This window comes from Bidens hawaiensis, unplaced genomic scaffold, assembly GCF_021521415.1.
Source record: "Bidens hawaiensis isolate Kalapana, Puna unplaced genomic scaffold, B.hawaiensis_p1.1 tig00001032_1, whole genome shotgun sequence".
Taxonomy (NCBI): domain Eukaryota; kingdom Viridiplantae; phylum Streptophyta; class Magnoliopsida; order Asterales; family Asteraceae; genus Bidens; species Bidens hawaiensis.
In genome coordinates this window covers 4810064-4830249 of record NW_027491060.1, presented here as the reverse complement: position 1 = coordinate 4830249, position 20186 = coordinate 4810064, and the positions used below count along the sequence as shown (strand labels likewise).

General features: G+C 35.3%; 3 protein-coding genes across 3 annotated transcripts; 1 reads left to right on the top strand and 2 right to left on the bottom strand.

Annotated features, from left to right (window-relative positions):
- Nucleotides 1-3068: 3068 nt before the first annotated feature.
- On the top strand, nt 3069-8072 carry LOC143554070 (uncharacterized). The gene is made up of 3 exons (XM_077043930.1): nt 3069-3261; nt 6849-7120; nt 7711-8072. The coding sequence occupies exons 2-3, from the start codon at nt 6858-6860 to the stop codon at nt 7961-7963; spliced, it is 516 nt and encodes a 171-aa protein (XP_076900045.1). The 5' UTR covers nt 3069-3261; nt 6849-6857; the 3' UTR covers nt 7964-8072.
- A 5982-nt stretch (nt 8073-14054) lies between these two features.
- LOC143552639 (serine/threonine-protein kinase CDG1-like) lies at nt 14055-16623 on the bottom strand. The gene is made up of 5 exons (XM_077042807.1): nt 16512-16623; nt 15871-16248; nt 15142-15284; nt 14801-15019; nt 14055-14261 (listed from the first exon to the last, which is right to left on the bottom strand). Exons 1-5 carry the CDS (start codon nt 16621-16623, stop codon nt 14055-14057), a joined length of 1059 nt encoding a protein of 352 aa, XP_076898922.1.
- Nucleotides 16624-16809: 186 nt separating this feature from the next.
- LOC143552627 (uncharacterized) lies at nt 16810-18078 on the bottom strand. The gene is made up of 3 exons (XM_077042800.1): nt 17477-18078; nt 17039-17181; nt 16810-16965 (listed from the first exon to the last, which is right to left on the bottom strand). The coding sequence occupies exons 1-3, from the start codon at nt 17787-17789 to the stop codon at nt 16810-16812; spliced, it is 612 nt and encodes a 203-aa protein (XP_076898915.1). The 5' UTR covers nt 17790-18078.
- Nucleotides 18079-20186: the final 2108 nt, after the last annotated feature.

The following is a 20186-nucleotide window of genomic DNA, read 5'->3' as shown; positions in this document are numbered from 1 at the left end:
GTATTTGTATAGATATTTCATTATAAAATATAATTTGAACTTATAAAACATTTTTATTTGATAATATATATATATATATATATATATATATATATATATATATATTTTAAACTTAATTATTTAATTTTTATACATTAATTATATTTCTTTTAAGTATTTCATTCATAGTACGGGTTTTAGTGCGACTATATAATAAAGAAGATAAAAGAGGGGTGAAATTTTCTAATTTCATTACCTAACTTTTGCTTTTCGGATTATTTTATGTTTGACCAAAATAGCAAAATTCGTGTAAAAGATCATCACAATATGGCTTGTTTTGAAACTTCACAAGGCATCCTATTATTTATGCTGATTTTACAACTTTTTTTTTTCTGTTCCCTTAGTTTGGCAAAATATACACATGTGTTTGTAAGCTTGTGTTAGGCTGTTTTTTCTTTCATATGAAGTTTGGGGTATTGCAGGGCTGTTTTTAAGAATCTTTAAAATTGCTTGGGCCGAACACAAATATTTTGGGCATTATGTAAAGGGGTTTTTTGTTTGGCTTAAATGACTTTATATATATATATATATATATATATGTATAAATAGGCTTAAATGAGTTGATAAATTAAGTTTAAACATTAAAAATACACAATGTTTTCATATAAATATATATAATTTATTACAGGAAAAACATACGGGCCTACTGGGATGATCGGGCCAGGGTTCGTCGACCACCCTGCTTTCCTTCAAAGCCGGCAGTGGTGTATCGTACATTTGTAGTGCAACTTTGCATTTTGCAAGGCGTTGTGCCACTAATGTCATTGAGCAATGCATTTTAGACTATTAGTTGTGGGGATTTAACGAAGGTGTCAGCGAGGGGCTTGCTGCCACGCTGGTCGCAATCACCACGTACAAGGACATCAAACTAGCGAGGACGTAATAGGCATTAGGTGAGCGGGGTAGCACCAACAAAGAAGGATTTGGATCTTGTTCATTTGATATGTGTTCACCCCCAACTTCCATTCATTTCTTTCGTTTAATAAAAAAAATCAAAAGAAGAAAGATGAAAAAGATGCAGGCTTGTTTGCAGTAGCAAGATGAAGAAGATGAATGTCTCTTAATTGTTATAAATATTTCATGGGCTATTGTTTTATAAACTAAAACCTGGGCTTTTTTATATTTCTTAGCCCAAGTATTTCGTTGGTTGCTATATTTTTAGTTTAATATGTATTTTTTTCTATTAATATTAGTGTAAAATTTAGCAAAAAAAAAAGAATATAAAATAGAAAAACTGAAAAATCGTTGAAGCCCCCGATCACCTAAATCAACAAACTCACGTGACTTCACTAGGGGCTTTATCAAGTGCGCAGTCAGCATTTAGTCAGCGTCATGTGAGACAATATTAGATGATAAATTCAAAAAGTGGCTTTAACCACAACACACAATATTATGTAAACTAAATTTTAGTATTTTTGAAATGTCATGACATTACCTTGAACTATATGACTTTTACTTGTTTTTTTTGGGCTAAGGGTAATGGTGCTTGGTTGAGCCCCAAGTGATCCATAACATTTACGACACGTAGGCGCTGACGTGGCTCGTGAGCAAGTCCTTGGATCAAGCCCCATAGGGTGTAGTGGGGCGTGATTGATTCACACCCAAAAATAATTGTTAATTTATTTAAATCCTCGCTTAAACCTCGTTCAAGCCCCGCGGTCCCGCCCACGGGGCTCGTCCGCGCCCTTGCTCACTTGAGGGGTGTAGTGGTGTTCGCGAGCCACCTCACCCGCCACCTGGACCGCGCCCCTCCCTTCATCCCCCATTACCCACAGCCTTATTTGTGTTAAGACATGAAGGAAAGACAACTCTAATGCATATGAGCTGAAACAAAGAAAATATACACTTTTATGGATTAACTTTCATGTCATGTTTATGGACTATAATTATTATCAATTAGTAACTTATTATTATAAACCTCAAGTCCTCAATTAGTAACTTACAATATGTACAACTTTCTATGTTATCGACTTATCTACAACAAGAAAATCTAAATATACTAAAAATGTGTGATAAAACACTCAATTTTTTAAAAAAAATAAAAAAACTTTCCAATATACAGATCCAGGAACACTCAAAAACATAATTACATCATCATTTATATGAAATTAATCCTATTTTTAATTACCAAACATTTTATGTAAATAAAATATATAACAGTATATTTAATTGCTTTTGGTTGACGGAAAATTTAATGTTTTAAATTAAGGTTTTTATAAAAATGTTAAATGAATTATCAAATCGATATCTTTTGATATTTCTCCAAATCATTGGATTTTTTAATACTTTATAGTTTATACACTTTTGAAAAATGCACCAATTTATGTATTAAGATTATGTGGTCCATCTCACGGACAATTTGAAATCTGAAAATATAGTATTTTTATGGGGAAATTTTGTGCTTTAGAACTTTTTTTTTAAATCTTGAATAAAAAATAAATTATTAAACTAGAAAACGAAGTTTATAATTTATAAATTTTTAAATAAACATTTAATGGTAGGCCAGCAGATCTACTGGATAAGCACACGGAGCATTTAGTGGACCATCTGTGCAATTAATATGAAGAAATACTGATTGGGCCAAGGGACGGCCCAACTGAGGTTGTGAGCATTGATGTTCTAATTGAAAAGCCACATGACTCCACTGGGCCTATTTCCGGTTTGGCCAACCTGGTCCAATCACTTACTGTTTCATAATAATGGATGGGCCGTGGGCGTACAGAAAAATCTTATTTATGAAAACCAAATCAAAAGGTTGCTCATGAACCTCCTAAGATTCATGCTCCTACTGTGAACCTTCAAGGACATTTTATGTCAAAAGGTTATGAGGTTCATGCTTTATAATTGCATGGGTACTTTGTTGGAGAGGAACTTTCTTACTGTATTGTCAAGGAAACCCCGTTCGGATGTGACATAAATATGGGCTTGTGAATAACGTTCCTCTAGTTCTTCAACTTTTGGAAACCGAATCCAAAATATGTCCCAATTTAGGTGGCCAGTAAGGGCTTGCACTTGTGTTTATGGAATTGTGGCAATATAACTCAACTGTTAGTTGCTTGGGCGGCTTGCTAATGCTTTGACCAAACTACAAATGAGAGATGTGATAAGAAGGAAGGTACTATGAATTATGCTCTGGTGTTAGTTGATGCTTTGACTACCAATGGATTACTATTTACTAGATTGGGGTTAAGGTAAAATTCCCTCCACGAAAACGCCTCCCATGTAAAATGGCTTATTGGTGACATTATCCTAGATCTTGATTTCAAGCTCGGTTGTTGTAAAAATGTTAAGAGACCGGTGAATAGAATATAACAGAGTCGTTAGTTCATTAAATCCTAGGTATTTTATACTAATATTTCACGATTCGTATTTCACTATCAAAATCTGTATCCGAAACTTCAAATATCCGAACTTAGGATATTTGAAATTTCGTATTTGGAGTTGGATTGAATTTTGAAAAGATATTATTAAAAAAACCAAATAACTACTTTAAAAAATGTTTCGGACATCCCAAATATCCAACAACTATCTGAAATGTTCAAAAATTATCCGAAATATCCAAAAAATTTGTTTGTAATATCAAAAATATCTGAAAATTTATCTGAAATATCCAAAAGTTATCCGAATTTTATATATATAAGTTTTGGATATCTGTACCATCAATACTTTTTAAAATCACTATCCGAATCCAAATTATCCGAAAATTCATATATCCAATATTCAGATATCCAAATTTTCAGATAATTCGGATTCATTTTTTTTAACACCCTAATTATACTAACGCTTCCGCCAAGAATCATCACCTAACGTGATGAAACCCAAGTTTCTTTCGGTTAATGTAGGATCACCCAAAATCCTTTTCACAATAATGGAGTAAACTAAAAGGTAGTCAACTCATAAGATTGCAAAAGTGAAAAAGACATGAAGAACACAAATCTATATTTAATACTATGGATCGTGAAGCACACAATAGCAAGATAATATAAATAATCCTCAAACGTTAGAGGTAGCACTTGTTACCCCACATTAAATGCTTTTCATTTACTAAATGTATTCTTTTAAGAACATCCGTAGTACACGAGTTTTTGCGCGTTATGGGCTAAAACGCCGGGGGGCACACCGCCGCCGGCATCATGGCTTATTTTTTTTGGGCGTTTTGTACAAAACACGGATAGAAGGCAAAAAAATAATAATAAAATAATGGAGTTTGAGGCATTATGGAGGCTTTATGATTACACCCTAATTTTATATAAAACCATAATTCTGACTGAGCGCCACGTGTCGCATAATGACTGGAGACGAGGCTTTATGATTACTCATGGTCTAACCTCCTTGAAAATAATGAAATGTTGATTCTCTCAATTGAGATTGATCTTCTGTAAAACTAACACACTATTAACAAAACCCGAAATATCCATAGGAACTTATCATTAGGGGTGAGTATAGGTAAGTCTCACAAGACTCGAATTAATCAGACCTGGATATTTAAAATAAGGTTGAGTCCCGGTCAGGTCACACAAGTCAGGCACATTTGCACACCTTGCTTATTAACCGTATCCTTCATTTTAAATAAATTACCTGGAAATGATTTACAATATTCCATCAGTCATTCGAAGGAGGCAATGACGTTGACGCTTTGTCACCATTGCATAATGCCAAATTGCCACGTACGCATCCCAATATCACCACCACTAGTTTATATTATTCCTCATTCGACCAAAAAGAAAATAGGAATCTTCATGATTCTTTTTGTGATAAAATTTTATCCCAACCTAAACCAACACTCACTTTTCATTATAACTTGATGTCCTCACAGCAACAAAAAGAGTTTATCTGTTTATATTTAAAATTCTTTAAAAAATTAGCGAATCAGAAAATCATATTTATGTCTTCTAAAAAACTCATACTTGTAAATCAGGGATTTGATTTTAAAACCGAAATCAATATTTTATATAAAGCAAAGGATCAAGTATATACGGTAAAAACCGAAACTTTTTAACCGTAAACCATCCTACCATTAGATACTCTTAAATTCCACCTGTAGAGCATTTGAAAACAAACACAACGTTTTCACTTTTTATATGTTATAGTTTTTTTTTTTTTTAGAATCTCAATCGAAGTTTTATATAATTTACTATAAAACGATTACAATAAAGTGGCAGGCAAACGGACAACAAGCTGCGCCGCAACCCCCTTTTGAACAGCAAAGCCAATCCTGCTAAAAACGAAGCTTTGGGACCTAGAAGCTGAAGAGGTTCCGTGTACGACGCGCTGAACCCTACTCAAAAATTTCACAGCCTCTGGAGCTAGAAAACCAAATGTATCAAAGGCAAATGGTAGAAAGACATGTTGATTATCTAAATAAGCTTTCTCGTGTTTAACAACTTTGCCCGATTCAGCCTTCAACGCAGCCTGACCCACAACAAACCCACGGTCCCTGAGCCCAATAAGAGTAGACACTCCTGTAAGACCCACAACAAACCCACGGTCCCTGAGCCCAACAAGAGTAGACACTCCTGTAAGATCCACACAGGCGTGTTATAGTTGTACTAGCATTTTTTATTTTATTTTGGAAAATTGGATACTAATAATCTAAACTATTGACAATTGGCCAATAATAATCCCAACAAACAATCTAACCAGTGACAGTCCCAACTTCCGGTGTTGTTACCAATAACAATCTCAGTCTAATAAACCATTAACTCCGTTAATTATAATTGTTAAATGACCGAAATACCCTTCACTAACAAATAAATAATAAATAAAATTTACCCTCATCGTTTTATTTCTTCCTCATAAATCACAAATCACATTATTCCGGTCATCATCTCCGACCTGCCACCATCTCTGGCCCGCCACTGTAAACAACCATCTCCGTTAACATCTCAGTCCGCTACTACCGTCATCTTCGCCCATCACCACCGCAATTTTCCGGTGAAGGAATTCTGATCGGTGGTGGTTTTGCGGTAGTTACAGCGCGGTTTCCGTGGTTGTCGAAAATTAGATAAGCGACGGCAACATGACTACAGTGGCTATTAACGGCCATATCGATGGCAACTGTTTTTGTCAGTTCATGCGGCTGAAATGGTAATGGTTGTCAAGACTAGATCTGTATCTTTCCAGCGTCATTGTCACAGCCCGATATGAAGGATGTTGTAGGTGTCGTTAAGGTTCCGTCTGTACCCAGCGGCGGGTTTGGTTTTCCGGTGTGGATGATGGTGGTTCGGGCAGAAATGGGGCCCCGACTTTGGTTTTCCGGTGTGGATGATGGTGAGGGGCGACGAACTAGTGTGTTGCCGGAGATGGTGAAGGTAACAGTGGCCGGAGATGGAGACCAGAATGTGTGAGGGTATTTCGGTCATTTAAAACAAATTTAACGGTTATAATTAACGGAGTTAACCATTTATTAGACTGAGATTGTTATTAGTAACAACACTGGAAGTTGGGACCGTCACCGGTTAGATTATTATTTGGGATTATTATTGGCCAATTGTCACTAGTTTGGATTATTAGTATCCAATTTCTCTTTTATTTTTTTGAAAAAACGGTCTGATATTTGTTTTAAAAGAGTTTGTTAGAGATTTGGCTCAATTCCAGCCCCAACCTTCTGCAACCCTACCCTTCACAGTTATCTCATTCCACCATTAATAATAATTGGTATTGATAATGAATAATAATAATAATAATGTGTGTATGGAAAGTGCAAAACCCCACACTTGACACTCATCCACTTTTATTATTATTATTATTTCCCTGCTGCACAAGCAAAGATTAAACCATTTCCTTTACTCATTAATTATTAATTAAAGTAAAGTAAAATGGCCATCGATCTGGAATGCGGTGAGCAGTGTTTCTCCGATGCGGAGGAAGATGGGTCTTGTTTCTACTCCACCTGCGGCGATGATCCTGAAATCGAATGCTCGGTTGGAGACCAGAGTATTAAAGATTGCAGAATTTGTCACCTGAGTCTTGTTGGTGATGGTGATGGTGATGCTTTTGAATTGGGTTGTTGCTGCAAGAATGATCTGGCTGCTGCTCATAAACATTGTGCTGAGACTTGGTTTAAAATCAAGGGAAATAAGTGAGTCCCTTAATTTATTTTAATTACTTTGTTTTGACTATTCAAGTATTTAATTTTGACCTTTTTAAGATAACAAAATGTCATAATCTAGAGAAATTATATTAAATATAGTGGGTGAGTAGGGTTGTTTTAATTGAGTATTAATACTATATAAAAACCATGCTTGGTGCTATAAGTATGGTTTTGTTTAAGTAGTGTAACCGGTACCGATTAAATTCGCGTCAGTTCATGGTCGCAACACACGAGTTTTGTTTTTTTAATATGTTAATTTGTTGTATTTGGGGTTGACGAATTTACTTTTTGGTGGTTACGAGGTTCTAACCTGCTATTGACTGAATTCGTGTCAACTCGCACCGTCATAGCGAGGATTTTACCTACCGACCACACGTCGTTTTAAATATGATTTTTTCCTTATATAAGCTATAAAAGTGTTAATATTATTTCGTACGTTTACTTTTTAGGCGTATTGTTGTTACCGTTACGAACCTAACCGATACCGGTCGAGTTAGCATTGTTACCTAATTTTAATTAAAAGAAAATTGGTGTTTGTGAATATGAACAAAACTAATTATGAATTTGTTGGTTTTCAGAACGTGTGAAATCTGCAATTCAATTGTGAGCAATCTAAATGAGATGCAAATGACACCATCAGTTGGAGTGATGGTGGATGTGAATGTGGAAGCAACAACCACACACTCATCTTCAACAGCAAGAGGTGGAGGCCGAGGCAGATTCGGAGGTGGAGGGTGCATCAATGGTCATAGACTGCTCAACTTCATATTGGCATGTTTGGTTTTTGCATTTGTGGTATCATGGCTATTTCACTTCAACATACCATCATGATATAATTCCATATATTGTTGTTTACATACACAGTACAATGCAATTTTTAAATAATTTGTTTATATATTACTCTTCTCTTCTCTGCTAACAGTCACAGAAATATAGTTACTTTCAAGTTTCAAATCCAGAATGCAATGAGATTTTCATATCAACTTTAGTACTTTGGATGACTAGTCAATAGCAAACAAATAAGTGTAGCGTATGTTAGGTTTATGCTGTACCTCTGGACAAATGCAGCTAATTACCAAATATTATTGACTAGATAGATGCCCAAACTATGCCTCGAATAAAACAAATAATAGCATTCTCAATTCATAATTCATCTATCTATTATGTCTGCTATGTGAGTGGGGTTTTATAATATATGAAATGACTTAAGGTGCTATAAGTGAAATAGAGATAAAATGTTATGATTTTATATGTATTTGAAAAGTTCCTATAGCATGTTATAAATTATTTTTAATTTATTGTGAATAAAGAAGAGAGAAAAAATAATGATAAAATATAAACAAATATTATTTAATTGAAAATATGAAAGAAAAGTTAGTAATTTTTAGTAGGGATGAGCACGGTACCGGTACCGACCGGTACCGAAAATACCGATCCTGAAAATCGGAAATTCTTGGTACCGGTACCAAAATATTCGGTTCGGTACCGGAATGGTACCGGTACCGAGAGTAAAAAATCGGGAAATACCGTAGCGATCCCGAAACTTAAAACGATGGTATACGTACCAAATCGGTGGTACCGATTTTGCTCATCCCTAATTTTTAGTATAATTTTGAATTTGATGATAAGGAGCAGGATGAATATAGTCTTACACCCCACAATATGTAAATAAAAATTATATATTCTCTCTCAAAACTAGTTAATAGCAAACAAATAATGTGACTTGTCGTGTGCTAGTGAGTTATTTATATTATACAAAGTCGCATTAAGTCATAAAAGACAGGTGCATATTAGTGTGATGTTGGTGATTTTTTTGTTACACATTAAGTCATTTTGATGTCAAAGACGTTTATTTAATGATGCTACACCAATGGAACTTCTCATGCCTAGTTAAGTTTTTTCGGTTAATAAAACCACATTAGGTAATTTTGGTCTTTGCATTTATTTATGCACAATTAGACTTGGCTACTTTTCTAATAAGAAGTTTAATTAATCAAGAGAGAACTCCTATATGCGTTCTTGTGGTTTCAGCGTGTGCCAGGTTTGTGCCCCTCAAAGGCTCAAAGCCAAAATGACAAGAGTGAGTCCATGTGGTTTCTTTCCGTGTCAGTTTGTGTCCCTTTGTCATCATGACAGTCCAACAGAAAACTGAAACGACTATTATGCCCTTTGATCATGTTCTTATTATTCAGTTGTGTCCCTTCATCTTCATCAGCATTGCCACCACCTCCTTCATCTCCATCTCCGACGCTACCAAACACTATCTCCATCTTCACAACTTCGTATTTACGTTCTAATGAATTAAACATGATTGTTAGGCGAAGAAATGAATGAATCAGAATGAATTCATTGGTTGAAACAATTGGAAATGAAGATGACAAAGACCCTTTACCAAGATTCTTAATCAAACAAAACATTTTACCGAGCTTCTGAATTGAACAAAACATTTTACCGAGCTTCTCAATCAAACAAAACATTTTTCACCTCGACCCAAACACATTTTTTACCATATGTTTAAAATCCTCTAATGTCAACAATAGTAAAACCTCATCATAAACCTCACGAACCTTGAAAATAAAAAAAAATACCGCCCTAACCCTAACTGATTTAACCATAATCCATCGAAAGATTAAAAATTTGATCATTTAGTTGACTCCCTGAACCATCACGATCGTAATCAGAGTACATATCAACATCATCGTAATCATCTTCCTCGTCATTTCATATAACAAACCAAAAAAATAAATAAAAGGAAGAAGTAAGGAAATGGAAGAAGGAAATTCCATCCCACATTGGTGGAGGAAAGAAATGGAGAAGGAACCACCATAGTATAAATAGGTTTGTAAACTCTTGTCCCACATCGCTAGATTAACAAACTAGTGAGCTCTGTATAAGAAAGAAAATTTCTAAGTTAATGTTCTTATAAGACATATCACACCCAGTGGTCCTAGCGGAGGGTGCGAAGCACCCGAACGCGAACGCGCACGCGCACGGGCTCGGGCGAAGTGCGATGGGCGCAATGTGGCGCACTTTGCACTTCGCTGGCTCTAAGGGCCGCCTTAGTATGTTTGTTGGAAAAAAAAATTCTTCCATCGCGTACCGCGACGGGTTTGGGTTACCCATCGCGTACCGCGACGTGGAGGTTATGCAGACGAGACACGTAGCCTGCCACGTAGCAGGCCTAGGGCTGACTCGACATAGCTATAAGTCTCTTCGCGGTACGCGACGCCTTTCTATTTATGGCCATCACGGGGTCTGAAACTTGCTATAAATAGAAAGGAAATGGGACGTTCAGAATTCGCTCAAAATTTTCTTCTCTCTAAGTTCTCACACACAAACATATTATTAAGATTTTAGTATAATACCCGAGTGTCGTAACGATATCCTACCCAATAGAAAGAAGCATATATACACGAATCCGAAAGCTCTGCCTGTTAAGGTATGACATTGTGTCATCGTGTAAAGTTTCTACTCTCGTGATTATCGTTATGATTGTTGGTTTTATACTAATCTAGTGATACTACATTGTGTTTATCCTAGGTGCTTAATACCAGGAGGTTTTCTTTAATTATAAACTTGCAAGGTGAGACATTCGAGTTTTTGTACCACTCACATTTGCGTGAGACAACTATTTTTCCGACACTGTCATGATAATTTCAAAACCTATAAAACTCATGGCAGATGGTCTAAATATTTTCAAATATATTTTTAAAAGTATTTTAAATACATTACAGTGATTAAGTCTGTGAGGCCCCGTTACCGGTAACCCTACTTTCGTGTTGGATTTACTCATAAACACAGTTCTAAATATCAGAGTTAATTAAAACATTTACGCGGAATATAAAACTTTCATAAAACTTTACATAATTCATAACTTGTCTCAGGACATTTATTGTCTTTCACATTAAAGCATTAAAATTAACACATCATAGGTCTTCAGATGCCAGATTCTTGTTCAGTGCCATGTGTCTCCTCAAGCGAGCTGCCTCATCCTATTCACCTGCGTGCATACTAAAAGTCAGCTACGCTGAGTGAGTTCTAGATAATCACATAATCATACCATTCACATAACATTATATTCTTTCATTCATACTTTTATACTTTCATACTTTCATACTTTCTTACATTCATACTTTCTTACTTTCATACTTTCTTACTTTCTTTTGTATTAACTTACTTTCATATCTTATGTTATAAAGAGCATTACGCCCTACATTCCTCGAGTATTATTAGGGCTCGGTACCCTCTTTCATCGAGTATTATTAGGGCTCGGTACCCTCTTTCCTCGAGTATTATTAGGGCTCGGTACCCTTCTTCCTCGAATATTAGTAGGGTTCGGTTCCCTAGTTCTCGAATATTAGTAGGGTTCGATTCCCTTTTCGTTACCATACAACCATACATCATACCTCGAGTATTATTAGGGCTCGGTACCCTTTTCGTAACCATACAACCATACATTATCATTTCTTTCTTCTATTATCTCTATCATGTTCATACACATAAACATACATAACATACTTACCTTATACATAGCGTTACAACCTGACAGTACGTGCAATATCCGAAGATCGTTCACGTACCATCAAGCAATCATTCATACATTTCACATTATCCACATAAGGCATACACTTATCTCTTAGGATAAGTGTATTAACAAACATGTTGAGTATGCACACAGCCCCTAAAACATAACACATAAATGGGGCTAGAAACTCACCTGAACACGGTTACGTTCTCCGTTGATCGTAATCCCTTTCTTCAGTTGTGCACGGCTGACTGTATAACAAGTATACATATCAATTTAACTATCACTACTTATAACATCTTTCTAGTCTTAATTACTACCCACAACGAACGGGGGTCCGGGGGCAGCGCCCCTGGCAGCGGGGTCTAGGGGCGACAGCCCCTAGCAGGGTCCAAGGGGCAGAGCCCCTGGCTGGGGTCGAGCTGCCAGGTCAGCTTGGAAAAATTTTATTTCCATTAACTGTCTTAACACATTTTTCATTAGATTTTAAATTTATTTTCTAAACGAACTTGGCTTTAGGCGAAGTTAAACCTCAGGCGAACTTAGCTTTAGGCGAAGTTAAACCTCAGGCGAACTTAGCTTTAGGCGAAGTTAAACCTCAGGCGAACTTAGCTTTAGGCGAAGTTAAACCTCAGGCGAACTTATCATCAGGCGAACTTAAACCTCAGGCGAACTTGTCATCAGGCGAACTTAGCTTGCAGGCGAAGTTCATCAGGCGAAGTTAGCTTGCAGGCGAAGTTCATCGCTTGAAGGCGAAGTTGCCCAGATGAAGGCGAAGTTGCCCAGATGTCCGCTGTTTCGGTTTCTGATCAACATTTCGGGCGATTTTAACACCCTTGTTAAGGTTCAATACTACCCATTACACTTCCCGACCATTTTCGGTCGTTTATACACTAAAAGCTCGGATCTTTAAACTTCCAAGATCAAGAATCATACCTTTTGAGCTTGTTTGGATCTCGTTTATCTTGGTATCACCACTAATCTTTCTCTCTTACCCGGACCTCGCTCGATCCTTCCTTCTTTCTCGGCCTGGCCGGCGGCGGTTTTGGGTGTGCTTGGTGTGTGTGTATGTGTGTGTTTAGGAGAGTGGGGGAAAATGAAGATATTTTGGGATTTTGGGGGTATTTATATCCCTGAAATCCCATTCTCATTTAACCCATATCAATTAATCCAAGTCCAAGACCCGCTCCTTCCCCGACATTAATCAATTACGCGAAATCACTAAACATAACTTCCTTTATTCATCATTAAAATTTTAGGATGTTACATAGTCTCTGTAGACTTACGGGATGGTTACTACTGGTATTGTGGGGTTTGTATACAAGGCTTGCTTACTGGGCCATTACACGTTACTTATTAGACAAGTGTTAGCCAATAAGTAATATGACCACAGTCACAGATACTGTCGAGTGACAAGTACCTTTCGGTAATTTGTAAGCCGACATATGTAAAAACATCTTAATGCTGTAACTGTAAACTGTGTCATTTTCAAATGAATGTACTCACCAGTATTTCTTGCTGATCAAATATTTTAAACATGTTTCAGGTGACTTGTTAGAGACAAAGGAATGATGCCTGCGGGCTTCCAGCTTAAATAAGTGGGTTGTCACCAGAATAAAGAAACGTGTTTTGTAAATTAGGGTTTAACCCTATAAAACTTATGTTTGTATCAAAAGAGATTAAATTCCCGTTTTATCATAATAATAATCATGGTGTTTTTATAACTCTAATCATTTTTCCTAACTACAGTTCTGATGAAAATTCCCGCTGCAAAATAATTTAATAAACACCGATACCACCAATCAATGTTCACGGCTCCCCTCCCGTGGTATAGGGGTCGGGGGCTATGACATTTCTTACCTTCGTCGTTCATCTTCAACCCCCAATTTGATCTCACTCGTTTCGAAACCAACCCCCCCCCACCCCCTTCGTTATCGCCGAATCCCTAAATTTCCATCCTCCAATCACTCCAGAATCCAAATTATTATTGTTATTATTATTATTATTATTATTACATAACTTTCCGGCATCTTTATCTTCGACTTCGGCGTCTCGGGTTTAGTAAATTTCAACCGTGGCCGCACCATGTGAGGGGCACTAGTTAATGTAGCAAATTGGATGAAATTCTTTTAAATGGTCAAAACAACAAGCTGTTTTAAATGTTAGGGGTTAATTCGCTATACGATTATAGTTTTTCTTTAATGAGCTATTAAAGATAAACCACCATTACCAAAATAACAAGTTACTCTAATAATAAAAATAAAATATCTAAAGGGTCCTAATATTCTAACTACGAATAAAATAAATACAAACAAACTTTAAAATAAATGAAGAATAAAATTATAATAACTATAAATAATACATGATGAACGTGACTTAACAGTGAATGCAATGCTACTAAATGGGAGAATGGTCATGGCCGGTTTCGACAATGTGGGTCAAATCTGTTACCACCTCTGATATTGAGCATCTTTCTCTAGGATCATAGGACAGACATTTTTCTAAAAGCCGGACAATCAAAACCAGTTGAAGAAGGTTCACATCATCTTTTATTAATGGGTCAATTAACTCCATATACACCTTTTCTTCTAATAATGGCCTTGCCTGCAGATCCCATTACATGAGAAGATTTATATGTAATTATCTATTGTTTTATAATTATCCCTCGTATTACAGAGTTGTTTTACATTATTCGTTTATAATATTTATGTATTTTTTAGGATTTTAGTTTTATTTATTGTAAGTAAATTAATAATATAAGAATTTGATGATTAAAGGGTTTCACAAATAAATGAGATGTTATAACGCGGTTTAAAAACTATATGGGTTTGGTGAGACCCATGACCCGTTTTTTTACTATAAAATTGTTTCTTAATAATAAATAATATCTTTAAAAAATAGATATTAATTTTTAGTAACCCCCATTTATAGGATTTTAATATCAAATATTTGATGAGATTAATTTTTAATATAATGAGATGTTATAACCCGTTTAAGAGCTATCTGGGTTTGATGAGACTCATACCCGTGAATTCGGGTCAAATGCATGAGAAGTTTTCATTTACAAATAAAGTAATCTGGTGTTTGAGAGAATTTAAGGAGGTTTCGTTTATATATATTTAAGATTATCAATAATTAATTACCCATCTTAAAAAGCTTTTCCCACGGGTCTCTTCAATAGTCTTTCTACCGGTTAGTAACTCAAGAAACACCACCCCGAATGAATAGACATCAGTGGCGCTTGAATCCGTCCCAGCTTCACAATATTCCGGAGCCAGATACTCGAATGTCTTAAGGACCCTCGTTTCAGACAAGTGATTCAAGTCCTCGTATTGGTTTTTGGTCAGACCAAAGTTGGCAAGCTTCATTAAAATGAAATTCAACGATTAGTTCAGTTTTAATTGGATCCTTTTACTTAAGTTCAATTTTATGCATGACACATGATTACATGAACTATAACTAAATCAATTGTATGCATGCGTACCTGTGGTTTAAAGTCATGTGTGAGAAGAATGTTTTTGGGTCTCAAGCATCCATAAATGTTGTTGGTATGCAAATATTGCAATCCTTTACATGTTCCAAGGGCAATTTTCAGTCTTCTCTCCCACGTCAGCTCTTTACTTCTTGCTACACAAATTTAGAATCTTTGAATTATGCATGAATAGTGGCCGACTCAAAATATATTTTATGCTGGCGATAGTGGGCTTTAGGGCTTAACACTAATTTTAAGGGGGACGATCATAAGTAATTTTACATATGAAAAACACTATCAAAAAGTAAAATTTAAGATGGGCGCGCAGCTGCCCCCTATTTATTATAAGCTAGGTCCGCCCTGGCTTTAGCTAGTAATTCTGAATTATTAGTTACTAGTTTGAGGCCCGTATATTACACGAGTAGTTCTTGAAAATACATTATTTAATAAATAATCAGTATACAAGAAACAATAAACCCGTTAAACACTATTAATACAGTTGTTATACAATAGTCTTTAAAACAAATTTAAAGTAAAAGATAATTATAAATACCAAATGTTTGAAAAAAAAATAGAAAGAAATATTAAAATAACAAATTTTGAAGCATAAATTTTAAGTATGGTAACTATTGTTTTACTATTATAAATATGTTAAAAAAGGGTGAGATTTAATGTATGAGTGACAAGTGGCAAAACTTATAGCCTTTTATTAAAGAGTATAGATAGATATAGATTGGTTACCAGATAAATGTGTGCTAAGTGATTGATGGCAAACATATTCATATACAAGGAACCTGTGATATCCTTCCGAACAGAACCCAAGCAGTGTTGCCACATTTTCATGCCTGACATCTCCTAGTGTTAGTGCGAGCGATCTAAACTCGTATTCTTTGATGGTGGCAAAAAAGTGTTTTCTTACGACAATCTGCAATCCACTGGGCAAAGTGCCCCTGTACACCCGCTTTCTAGACTTGGATAAAACATACTTATGAGAGAACCCGTATGTGGAAAAAGCAAGCTCTGCATGACTAAACTGTGTAAAGGAGCCACCATTCATTAGCCTTTTGTGTCCGCATACTGTACAAATATCCTCATCAAATATCAGCTCCTCTTGCATACCTAATTAAACCGTCAACATATGATTAAACCAAATTTACAGCAAAATCTTTGTAAAGAGGATAAAATAATGGGAAATTTTCCAAAATGTTAAAAGTCATCTTCCATGAATGTCCATATAAAACCAGTTGACTAGTCTCAAAAGTCCAGATTGGTAGACTGGTTTTTGGTGGACATTCTTGAAAGGTGACTAGACAAATGGACAGATTGGTACTTTATAAAGGCCAAATGGGCATTTTGGGAAATTTTTCCTAAATAATACTCACGTGTAGAAGTTCCAGTATTGTGTGGGTTAATGTCCTCAGGTTTGGGATCTCTTAAAGTTTCTACACGGCCCATACGACTCATCGTCAAGATTGCACACGTAAGATTGTCCATAACGTGCTTTTGATCTTCCTTCTTTGGACTGTTTAAGATTGTCAAAGCAATTATTACATAGAAACATAGAGTTTGTGTATTTCCTTGTGTTAATTAATTATAGAGTTTTATATAAGATACATACAACGTTATACTAGCTTTAATATAATATGACTAAATACTAAACCTATAAATAAAGGCAATATGTTAAGTAAAAATAGTAAGCAAAATGTTAATTAGTATATAGAGAGCTTTTGATAATGACCTGTCTAGCATAACATAGGTTGCTCCAAAATCCTTAGCAGCTTGGACTGCGAACTCTTTTATCGAGTTCCCTGCCTCCGCCGTAGTGTCAAAATCAATCTGTATGTTTTGTTTCAAATGAGTGTAAATATATGGGGAGTTATACTTTTAACTTTTAAGTTTATTAATTAACCTGTCTAGATTCAGCAAGCCGCGTTATATGTTGGATATCTATGTTCAACTGAGACTCGTGTTGTTTTTCTATGATTTCTCTTTCTATGTTTTCTTGTTTCTTTAAAATGGTCGAACTCGTTTGCAGTTTAGTTCCATTCCCTCCTGATCAGATTGAACATGCAAAACATAACTTAAAAAGGTTAGTCAAGTTAACTAAACATACAAACAGATACACATAGGTAAAATAATACTCCGTAATTAGAAGATGGATCAAATACAAAGTGAAGATTCCGTGGGAAGAGTGCGAATAAAAGAAAGAAAAAAGAGACGTGATAGCAAAATCATAAATAACTCATCTTGGCTTTTTGTAGCGTAACTATTTGTACAAGTAAAGTAATTACTCTATTTTATATAACTAAAGTAATTACGCTACTTATAACTAGAGTAACAAAATCACCTTTTTCGTTGCTTGTAGGGTTAGAGAAGCAAGTTGAAAGGGAAATTAAGCGTGGTGGACGAAGAGACCTGTCGAATGGTCGCACCACTATAAACTGCCTAATCATATCTCCTTGTTTAAGTGGCAGGTTCAACAGAGCATATCTCGCCAAATCTACACTTAAACCTGATGATGCATACTGAACAATAATCACCTTTTCCAGTTTTTCTCTTTCCCTTATTTGGAACATGTTTAAATCTGATTTTGGATCAGTAATAACGCAATGTTGTATGCAACTACTTATAGCAACTGTTTTCACTTCGGGCCCCCTCATGTTTGTGATCTTTCTACTTTAGCCCTCACAATATTATGTTTAGTTTCATGTTTTATGCATGGAGTTACGAGAATTTCTATGAGTAATTTGTGTGTTTCCCCACAAACAAATCGACCATGTGGCATAACCTAGATAAAACTTCGTCTACATTTATGATATCTAAGCTTGATAGTTAGGGATTCACGAATGCTACTTGCTAAACAACAACTCAAAAGTTAGCTTTTACTATAATCCAATATTAATAAGAACATTATAGTTATCCTCAAAAGTATATGCTCACACACCGGTTAAAGGCTATATATCGGTTCGGGTAGGAACCGGTCCTTGGTCAACCCAGTCAAAACCAGTTTTTGAAGAAATCCGTACGGTTTGGAATAAGTTTATAGCTAGCATGGAAAACTGAGAACTGATGAATCCGGTTTGAAAGCAAATTTTTTAATTAAAAATTGCATTTGTTGTTTTGGACTATTTTATAACGTATATCTTTAGTCCATAACCAAATGTGCAACACATCGGGTAATGCAAAAAAACCCGTCACAATCGGTTTATATTTTAATTTTCAACTGCAGCTGTGTTTTTTGAGGCTATGGGTGCAAACGAGTCGAGCTGAATAAGATCAGCTTGTTAAAAAGCTCGATCGAGCCGAGCTTAATCAAGTTCGGGCCTAAAAGTAAGCACATTTAATAATCGAGCTCGATCCGAACTTCACTTATCGAGATCGAGCCGGTTCGCGAGCCTAAACGTGCCTGCCATTTATATAATTTTTTTAAAATATATATTTAATAGTTTTTAAGAAAAAAAATTTAAAATAGGAAGGAGACGAAGGATAAAATAGATTATATGAGAGAGAAAAGATGTATTACAAAACTAGGAGATTCGCCATTTCAAATGACGGATGTCAACATACATGTAGGGTCTGTCAGATATTGTCTGGTGAGGTGGACGACAACCCTGACATCCGCCATTTCAAATGGCGGATCACGAATATTTTATTCGTGTTCCGCCATTTGAAATGGCGGATGCCAACATTGGTGATCCGTCATTTTGACTGGAAGGTCACATATTCCAAAGTAGCCTACCCCTATGTGTAAAAGTCAATTTTGATGGACATCCGCCGTTTGAAATGGAAGATGTCATACTGACATCCGTCATTTCAAATGGCGGATGTGAATAGTGATTTTGACAGATCTGACATTGTACCAGTACCTTTTTCTTTATATTATTTAGTTTTATTTTTTTAAAACATGGTGTTTTTTGTTAAAAAAAATTTTAATATTAAATTTGTATTTTTTTTAAATAATGACATTTAGAAAACTAACAAATAATAAAGAGACAAAACATATTTTTAAAAAACGTTATTTGTTAATACATTTTTTTTATTTGTTAAATAAGGTTGTTTAAGTAAATAATAAAAAGAAAAAAACTAAATAATATAAAGAAAAATGTATTGGTACAATGTCATATCCCTCAAAATCATTATTCACATCCGCCGTTTGAATTGGCGGATGTCAGGATGACATCTTCCGTTTCAAATGCCGGATGTCCATAAAAATTGACTTTTACACATATGGGTAGACTACTTTGGAATATGTGATCTTTCAGTCAAAATGACAGATCACCAATATTGACATCCGCCATTTCAAATGGCGGAACACGAATAAAATATTCGTGATCCGCCATTTGAAATGGTGGATGTCAGGGTTGTGGTCCACCTCACCAGACAATATCTGACAGACCCTACATGCATGTTGACATCCGTCATTTGAAATGGCGGATCTCCTATTTTTGTAATACATATTTTCTCTCTCCTATAATCCATTTTAACCTTCATCTTCTTTCTATTTTAAAATTTTTTTCTAGTTTTTAATCAATGTATATAATTTTATGAAAAAATAAATATAAATAACTAAATAATATATATTATTTTATATATAAAGTTATAATAGAAAAAATATATAAAAATAATTTTAATTATACGAAAAATAATTGATGAATAGTAAACGAGCCAAGCTCGAGTTTTGAAAATAGAGCTCGAAACAAGTTAAGACTCGAGCTCTATGTAAGTTAAACGAGCCGATTTCTTCCGGCCCCTCGCACCACCAATATTGTCCGCTTTGCCCACGAAGAGCTCACGGATTTGTTTTTGGTTGCCAAGACGGAGACTTCCCAGGAGGTCACCTCTGCTACTACTTCCAACTGAGCACGCTTAACTGTCGGTCTTGTTTATTACGGTTGAACTTTGTTAAATTTAACTCTTTTTAGGATGTTTTATCAGTTTATTTTTGTTTTGTTATTGGTTTATTTTACATTACGAGTAAAGAATAATATGTTACATTTAAATTTAGAATTTAGTTTTTTTTCATAGGATACTCGAAACTTGATTAACCCAAACCAAAA

What these genes read in the sequence shown, in the direction of transcription:
- LOC143552639 (XM_077042807.1), bottom strand. Translation starts at nt 16,623, where the DNA reads ATGGACAATCTTACGTGTGCAATCTTGACGATGAGTCGTATGGGCCGT. An exon ending in ACTTAGCACACATTTATCTG is followed by an intron (nt 15,285 to 15,870) that starts GTAACCAATCTA and finishes AAATTTGTGTAG; the next exon opens with CAAGAAGTAAAGAGCTGACG. An exon ending in CACATGACTTTAAACCACAG is followed by an intron (nt 15,020 to 15,141) that starts GTACGCATGCAT and finishes ATTTTAATGAAG; the next exon opens with CTTGCCAACTTTGGTCTGAC.
- LOC143554070 (XM_077043930.1), top strand. Translation starts at nt 6,858, where the DNA reads ATGGCCATCGATCTGGAATGCGGTGAGCAGTGTTTCTCCGATGCGGAG. An exon ending in TTTAAAATCAAGGGAAATAA is followed by an intron (nt 7,121 to 7,710) that starts GTGAGTCCCTTA and finishes GTTGGTTTTCAG; the next exon opens with AACGTGTGAAATCTGCAATT.
- LOC143552627 (XM_077042800.1), bottom strand. Translation starts at nt 17,789, where the DNA reads ATGAGGGGGCCCGAAGTGAAAACAGTTGCTATAAGTAGTTGCATACAA. An exon ending in CCCTACAAGCAACGAAAAAG is followed by an intron (nt 17,182 to 17,476) that starts GTGATTTTGTTA and finishes CAATCTGATCAG; the next exon opens with GAGGGAATGGAACTAAACTG. An exon ending in GGCTTGCTGAATCTAGACAG is followed by an intron (nt 16,966 to 17,038) that starts GTTAATTAATAA and finishes CAAAACATACAG; the next exon opens with ATTGATTTTGACACTACGGC.